General features: G+C 34.9%; 1 protein-coding gene across 1 annotated transcript in view; it reads right to left on the bottom strand.

Annotated features, from left to right (window-relative positions):
• Positions 1-5,903, bottom strand: part of LOC109244067 (peptidyl-prolyl cis-trans isomerase CYP19-4-like) — a 6,072-nt gene extending 169 nt beyond the window's left edge. Inside the window, exons 1-7 of the mRNA XM_019411097.1 lie at positions 5,761-5,903; positions 3,616-3,691; positions 1,174-1,221; positions 1,071-1,094; positions 594-776; positions 433-508; positions 1-207 (exon numbers count right to left, since the gene is read on the bottom strand). The exon at positions 1-207 is cut by the window's left edge and continues 169 nt beyond it. Of these exons, the coding sequence (XP_019266642.1) occupies positions 69-207; positions 433-508; positions 594-776; positions 1,071-1,094; positions 1,174-1,221; positions 3,616-3,691; positions 5,761-5,835 (621 nt within the window). The 5' untranslated portion in view covers positions 5,836-5,903 and the 3' untranslated portion in view covers positions 1-68. The remainder of the gene's footprint in view (positions 208-432; positions 509-593; positions 777-1,070; positions 1,095-1,173; positions 1,222-3,615; positions 3,692-5,760) is intronic.
• Positions 5,904-8,912: the final 3,009 nt, after the last annotated feature.

Here is an 8,912-nt window from a genome sequence, read left to right as displayed (position 1 = left end):
ATACATTAATTAGCAGATAAAACGGCCTTAGATTATTGCGTTAAACATATTGCACTTATCAGATCCCATTACAGAGGAAGTTCACCGCTGTCTGCAATGACAACTTTGCTTTTTGGTGTTCCACTTTGTCTTCCTTCAGCTTCAATCTTGTAAACGACATCCATTCCAGACAACACCTTCCCAAAGACAACATGCCGGCCATCCAACCTACAAATAATCAAAAATCAGAAATGCCCAAAAGATTTTATTGGAGAAAGGGTAGCTTATCAGAAGAGCAGTAAATCACAAGCAACTAGAATTTAAAGATGCAAGACAAAATTAACAAATATTTGAGATTTAATAACATGACACTGGTAGGTTCTTAATTGTAAATAGTTAAATGGTTAGTGGTCTAAGTAATCTGCTTATGTTTTTCAAGAGTGATTGACTTACCAGCTAGTTGTGACAGTTGTGATGAAGAATTGTGAACCATTGGTGTCGGGACCAGCATTTGCCATTGACAAAAGCCCTGGAAATTATGTATGCAGGAGCAGTTTTACATGCATGACAATCGAGAATATAAAAGGCACTTTAACACAAGGAATAAATTGTACCTGGTCCAGTGTGCTTGATCTTGAAATTTTCATCAGCAAATTTTTCACCATAAATGGATTCACCTCCACGCCCATCACCAAGAGTGAAATCACCACCTTGAAGCATGAAACTGGGGATTATTCTATGGAATGTGCTCCCCTTGTAATGAAGAGGCTTGCCACTCTTTCCAACACCTTTTTCCCCTGCAATGTTGATTACCAGAGGAGAAAAACAAGATCAAGAATGTGAAGGTACAAGTAAATGCAATCTGCATTTAACCATTCTCCTGAATCAGATAACAATATCTAAACCTTTTCTGCATTACCAGTCAGCTAAGAACCGAAAAAATAACTTGGTAAGGCAAAACTGGAAACAAAGATGACAAGAAAAGAAATACAGGCAAGCACAAGCTTAATTGACCAACGCGTCTATAGGTTAAGTTGACCAATAGGTCCCGAACGGCAGGAGAATAAACTATGAAAATCTGGTAAAAGCACCTGTGCACAATGCTCTGAAGTTCTCTGCAAGAAAATAGAAAGATAGTGAATATCAGGAGTAGCAATGGTAAAACTTACAAGCTTTTTATATGTGCCACCATACCTGCTGTTTTAGGAACTGTTTTACCAAAGAGACCCATAACAATACGACCTGAAAGAAAGCAGATACTTGAAAATCAAAACAAGGATGATAACACAATGGAGTTAGTAATGATACTACATGGAAAGGACATCTCCCTTAAGACATAAATAGGGAAGAACATTCTTTATGCGAGTCAAAAATCATTCCACGGAAAAATTATCTCAGATCCTACATTGTGTGTCAACATTTCCAATTTCTAAGAGGAAACAGCTGGAGTCCTACATATTATGGATAAAGCATACACAAGAAGACATGATATTCCTAAGTAGCAAGAAACATGTCAAGGATACTTGTCAAATTAATACAGTATTTATTTTATTTAACTTTACTGTTCTATCATTAACATGTGTATCTGTGTACAGATATTTGCTATGGAAATGACGAAAATATAATTATTGACATAGCAACATTTACATAGTTTCATTTATTTGCATATCTTATATTATTGTCAATACCACAGTGGGGGCTGTCCTCCATCTTTTTTTTTTTAATCAGGCTGACCGCCATCTTTCTTTAGTAACAAATATTTGATCCTGCCTCTCCCTTCCTTATCAGTTTTTAGACACTTTTCAAGTTTGTATGGCGCATGTGGATTGTAAATGCTTTTAGAGGGAAAAAATCAAAAAGTATCATTTTGGGGATAAAACCAAATTAGAGTTTTGAAAAGAAACTCAAACAACTCAAAAAAATTTCAGGGGAACCAAAAATATTGTTTCCCAAAACACCTACTACTTATTCCCAAAAATATCCCATTTCTTTTAAGAGAACAATTCAGATCTGTCCAAACAGCATCTAAGACTCGAATTTTACTGTACATAGAGAGGGAGGATACGAGAAAAAGTTGAATGCCAGAACGGAGAAGGGCTAAGAATACCCTGCTACTATTTTTTATTGTATAAATGTGTCCCCGTTATACTATCTGTCCGCATTTACACTTACGTTATGCAAAGTTCTATATTTGCCCTCATTTTAAACGGCTTGACAGTTGACACGTGGAGGATTCTAATCAAAAGACCCGACTCATTGATTAAAAACTCAGCCCCATTAATCTAACCAATAACCCGATCTGACCCCATTATCAAGTCTGATTCTCAGGCTCCTAGCGTGCAAGCCTAAAGGTTTATGATCAATGCGGCCTACCTTTTCAACCCCATTGTTTCCATTGGCAACAATCACCATGGATTCACCAACAAAGTACTGAGAATTCCAAACTTGAGCTACTTCCCTCTCATTTAACGCATTCGTGGTTTCGACCCATTTACATATGAAACGGATCTACTTTTCTGACCTTCATTAAAATTAGACCTTTCTTGGGCCCTGTACTCATAATTAAAGAACTGAGAATCCCAATTTGGGATCACTCTTTTGTCATCAGACCCACAAAATTCTAGCCCCATTTTCATCTAAAAGATTATCTAACCTTTTCATCCTCAACAAGCTCAAAGCTTTACTGGTTCCTACTTACATAATGCAAGATCTGAGAATCCCAATTTGGGATCACTCTTTTCTCATAAGACCCACAAAAATTTTCAAGCCCATCAAAGATTGAAGCTAAATTTGAAATGGGTGATTTATTAGAAGTGGGTCATTTTCGTTCGTGAATGGGGTCGGATTGGTCATGGTTTAAATTAGTGAGGCTGGGTTTTTAATGAATGGGTTGGTCTTTGATTTGAAGCCTCCACGTGTCAAGCCGTTTAAAATGAGGGCAAATTTAAATTTGCCTAATGGTAAAGTAAATGGGGACGGATCGTATAATGGGGGACATATTTAAACAATAAAAATAGTAGAGGAGTATTTTTGGCCCTTTTCCGATGTTAAAAACATATCTATTGCTCAAAGTATCAACATTTCGTTGATGGCCTTTTTGCTGAGAGAAGAATAAATAGTCTTATGTAACAAAATGCCACCATGAATTCTACACAAGAGGAAGCAAAAGAGATAAACACAATCCTCAAGTTCTTCGATAGATCAAGAGAGATGCAGATATATAGAGCTATTTTACTTATGCTTCACAAAAGATCCTCATCTGGGATGCTTTTTTTTAGCTTGCAAGATTAATATAGCAACTTTATGAAAAAGGAGGACTTATCGCCCTCTCCTCCCTCGCCCACAAAAAAGAAAAAGGAAGACCACACACATTAAGTAGGATCAATTACGCAGCGATGCAGGTGAACAGAAAACTGGTGAAATGACACCATTAACAAATAAACCATGTTTTTTGAAATGGTAAGTATTAACAAATCGACACTATATATGCACCCCATAAGCATAGGAGCTAAAATATAAAAAATAGGAAAAGAAAGAGACTTCCGAAACAAAACACATTATTGACAAATCATCTTTGTATCTTCACCATATAAACAAAGGACCTAAATTAAAGCAATATGAAGGAAAGGAACATACCGGCAGGTTTACCATCTATCTCAACGTCAAAGAAAACTTTGTGAGTTACTTCTTTCAGACTTTCCTGAGATTTGGCCTGCAGAGGATGCTTTCAAGTCAATAGTAATAAAAGACTTTCTCCCCCTATTTGTCACAAAGACAAGAGCACACATATGCACACACATGGACATTGGCCCCACATAAACCAGGAAAGAGGAATGCCTAGGCCACCTTTTGAAATATGCCAAGTCATAAGTCCATGTTAGACCCAAAGGAAAATAGGAAAAAAAAGTTGATATATCTTCACAAAAATCTTTATGCAGTAAACTTGAGTAGCACTTGATATCTGACAACGTGGCGGAATCTAGATTTGTACTCTATTTAGCAACTATCTCTATTTATTTATTTTTTTGATAAAGTATTATTAATATAAGTGTACCAAGAAGGTACACAAGATTACGAAACAGAGCAGACTACACCTACAAAAAGCACTCTATTACAAGATCCAAAATTCCAGATACTGATCCCTATTATCTAATAAACACCTATTACACCAGAAAAACAGATTATGCATACATAAATTTTTGATACTAGACATATTTTTTATTCTCAAAACAAACACTTTCTTTTTGTCAAATAGTCCAGAAAATGCATAGGGGAATAGTCCTCCAAAGCTACTTCTGGTACTTTGATATCTTTTTCCCTTGCCAGCTATCAATTAGACTCCTAATGTCTCAAGGCATAGCCCAAGTAACACCAAAAAGATTCAGGAAGAGCTCCCAGCATTGCTTAGCAACTTTGCAGTGAATAAAAAGATGATTTACTGACTCCAAACTTTCTTCACATAGACAACACCAAAGCCTCTTCTCTGTAGATTATCTTGAGTTAAACAAGCTTCTCTGATAGCAACCCATAAAAAACAAGCCACTTTGATAGGTGCTTTGGTTCTAATTTAGAACTCAAATTTACAGCCTATGTTAAGCAAGCTCAATCACTACCAAATAGTTGCTGTAAAGGTATTAACAAACTGAGTTGAGCTGAGCTAAGCCTTGCATGTTCAAGCTAGGCTCCATATCACATAAGCTCAAAGGTTTGTCAAAACTTGTCTGTACTATTCTTGCATAGCTCAAGCTATAGTTCAACTCGACAACAATGGATTCATACAATTACTCATACCCTAACGTGTCCTAGTAAAACCAAATTCCTGATCAAATCAACAACTATTACTTAAACTTGTTGAATGTTTCACAGGTCATCTAATTGTTTAAAGAGCCAAAAAAAATTCTAAAAGAAGTTAGATTCTGCTGAAGAAGAAGGAAGCTTTAGATTTCTCCAGTCTCCCGAACACCAATTGCCCCATGCAAGCAAAGAAGAGGGAGAGGATAGTTATTGAAGTGGACTGAGGTTGATGGATGTTTCAAACTTTCCACCACCAGCAGTCTACAATGTGGCTGCAAAGGTACGAAAGATCCAAGACAACTGAGGCTAAAGAGTGCCAGCTAATTAGCGATGGCAAATGCATGGCTGGTCCAGAGTAGGAGGAGATCAGTAATGATGGAGCCAGACCAGCATGCTGCAAGAAGACTTATGTGCAAAGAAAAAAAAAACTAAAAGAAATGAAACTAAGTTTGTTCTTAAACTACACAAGTAGAACCAAGTCAGCGCGCTCAGCTGATTTAGTAATTGAGCTCGTGCTCAGCTTGTTCAAAAAATGAGCTCAGTTGGGATTTTACTCGTATAAAAGCATCTACTTCCATCTGTATGATCCAGTACTTCTTATACCAATTTCTACCAGAATATAATCCGCAAAAGAACATAAAGGATCTATAGTAGCTCGAATGATTAATATAGAAACCGTCTCAGTACTGATCAGCTGTATTACGATCCAAAAGCACAATGAAGATTCATAAAAATCGTTCCAACAGCAGTTTAGCAGCTGTATCAAATCTCCACTTAATAGGTAACGCGTATTGATAGGTCTTAACAAGAATAACAGTTGAATTAATCAGTAACTCGCAGATCGATACCTAAACTATACGATTACAGTTCTCTCTGATAATTCAATTTGATACATCGGATGAGGATCACAAATGGCAAACGAAATCCTAAAACGGCGTAAAGCCAGAGATAATATTATCAACAGGTAAATGCTTAGAAATTACGAACCTGAGCAAGAGCTAGGGTTCCGATCACCGCCATGCAGAGGATCAAAACGTACGGCTGTAATCTCGTCGTCGCCATCTTTGGCTGTGGTTCCGGTGTAGAGAATCGTAGTTAAAGTTGGAGTGAGACTTGGAGACGGAGTGTTCGGCTGCTGAGAGATATATTATTGGGAGTGACATTAGCCAATGAGATGATACCACGTAGGCATGATGAGGTGTTTCTACTCGATGAAATTGAATGAATAATTCTGGGCCCAAACAAAGGAGTTTAGCTAATCGAGCCCATACGTATCACTCATCAGCCCAGTTCATCCTGTGGAAGGAAAACCTGAGAACCTGTTTCTATAAAACGAAAAAAATAGAGAAATTTTCATAAAGTACTATCTTTTAGTAGTATAGTCATTTATAGATACCATTTGCTATATTACGAATTATAGATACCTTTTCTGTGGTTATATGATATATTTGATGTATTTAAGCTATGTATTCATGAATACAGTAGCAAAAATAGGCGTGAATCAGGGAAGTCCAGCTAATCAGTTGTTGTATTCGAGTGTATTCGAATGTATTCATGGCGTGAAATATGGGATTACAGCTGGACATATTACTGTATTCGACTGTATTCACGACGTGAAACAGGGGATTACACTGTTTAAAACGAAAAGTGTATCAATTAACATAATAGACTACTAATATAACTCAACAAATTCAATTATAACACACAAAATTTTGTATTTCCGGTTATAAAAAAGATTCTCAACTGGAAAAATCCTCAAAAACATAGCAATCTTCAGAGAAAATTATATAATATATCTGAATACATAAATTATATTAATTGAATAAATATATGAATACATAGAATACAACGGGATACATTGAAATACAATAAAAAAAAAGACAGTGAATACAATGAAATACATGGAATACAACGAGATACAATGAAATACAATGAAAAAAAGACAATGAATACAATAAAATACAGCGAGATACACTGAAATACACTTAAAAAAGGTAATAGAATCTTCAAGTTGTTCAGCTCCAAACTTCGTCATCTTTGTTCAAGAACGACCCTAATGTCGTCTCGTCGAGTTGCAGCCCTAACCAAATATCTTTTGCAGCACAAATACTGTTTCATCGTCTTCAAATAACCAAAGCCCAAACTAATTAAAACTTGATTCCAATATTTGGCAGTAACTTGATTCCAATGTTTAGCCGCATCATGAGGAAACAGAATCAATAAGAAAGGCCCGTTTCAGGTGCTGCATCAGTCAACCTATGACTACAGATTGATATGGAAAGAGGAAATAGTAGGTAGTAAGAGCAAGAGTAAAGAATTTGGGAAGGCAAAACAAAACTGATACCAAAGTTTTGCCATTTGTATCTACGAGGCATAATTTCGTCATTCAGATAGAAAAAAGGGAGAAAGTTAAGATAAAAACTGTCAGTTTGTTGGATCTTCTTTTTGTTTTCCTTTTCTCCTTGGATTGAAGATTACATGCCGGAGACCTAGCGAATTTGGATGGGAGAAGAGGTATGAATCGTGGGTTTATGGGAGAAGAGAGTAAAGTGTATGCAAAAAGAGAGAGAGAACGTGGTTAGTAAGATTTACTGTGATTATGTGAGAGAAAAGACTAAAAGGGAGAGAGAAAAATATTATTTAGCATATATGGTGCCTTAAATGTAGGATGTAACTATAATTAGATATTTTGCTATAAAGGATATGGTATCTATAGTATGTAATATTTTAAAATGGTATTTATTTAAAATAAATAGGATACTAAGCTTTTCTATAGGGTGTAAAATTTCCATAAAAATATGCAAGAAATTTGAAGTAACATTTTTAAATAAAAGGAGAATTGAAGTAAGGTAAAAAAAAAGAAAATGTTCTCTTAACTGGAGAAATATATACTTGAATTGAAACATGCTCTTTTTTAAAGTAAGTCCCGTTCGGTTACCTTACTTGTTATAACTTAAATTTTAAACTATTCGCCTCTTTCAGTTTCATAATTAGTGAAAAATCAAATTATAACACAAAATAGATAGATTTGATCAAATAAATGTCAACACTTATCAACACCACTATTAACCTTATTACCCCTTCCGCCTCTCTCGTTACAAAATGAATAATAAGTTAGTTTATGATACAGAGTGAATAGGTGGACTAAATTAAATAACATATAACTATAAAAGCTGATAAAATTATAAATTGAAAGTTTCAAACCAAGCAAGTGAAACTGAAAAATAAACTTTCACTATTATATAGAATTATTATCAAGATCCATCATTCACCCAACATAAGATAATTACTTCATACTAGAGCTAGTACTACTAATAAAAATATTCATGTCCATTAAATAAGAAAATAGAAAGAAATATTCAATAAGAATAATTTCGCCTATTTAATTAAAAATAGGAACTAGAGTAATTTCCAACCTTGAAATTTATTTAGAACTGAAATAAAAGTGTAGCCACCACCATGGTCTACAAAGACGATTAAAACCTGAAATAAACTTTACAAGAGGAATGATTTCAAATCTCCAAAGTTATTTATGCAGAGATTGGCAATGTCCATTTTATAGCCATGAGTTAACTTGTTGGTAACCTTTTGCTTTGTTGGAAACGGGTTTTGGTTGCAAACGGTTTTGGTCTTTTGGTTGTAATTTTGTTGCAGAATATCTTTCATTTTCTTTTCTTGACACTTTCTGTTTCTTGCTTTTTACTTTGGTGTATTTCTTCCTTGAAATCTTCCTTGACTTTGCACCACTACTTTCGCACTCTTTCTTGCATTATTTAGTTAAATATACGAAAAAGATTTGATAATTTTTATGCTTTTACAAGGATAATATATATTTAAAATCTAGAAAAGTGTACTTATCAAATTCTCCCCCACTTAATCCTTTGCCCGTCCCCACGAAAGAAAATAAGAGATTAATAATAATAATTTTTTTTTGAGATAACTACACATTCATAACCTTTCAAAATAAATTAATGACTTCACCTGATATGTCAATCCTTTTGAACTTTTAAGAATTTACATTATTTTATACCTCCACTTTTACGGTGCAAATATCAGCGTTAGAAATCCTTGATTTTCTGAAAAAAAATCGAGAACATTGATTGCTCAAAGATAGAGTTCAATAAACTATAGGCTTGTCC

Source organism: Nicotiana attenuata, unplaced genomic scaffold (assembly GCF_001879085.1).
Source record: "Nicotiana attenuata strain UT unplaced genomic scaffold, NIATTr2, whole genome shotgun sequence".
Lineage (NCBI taxonomy): Eukaryota > Viridiplantae > Streptophyta > Magnoliopsida > Solanales > Solanaceae > Nicotiana > Nicotiana attenuata.
This window is presented reverse-complemented; position numbering and strand designations above follow the sequence as displayed.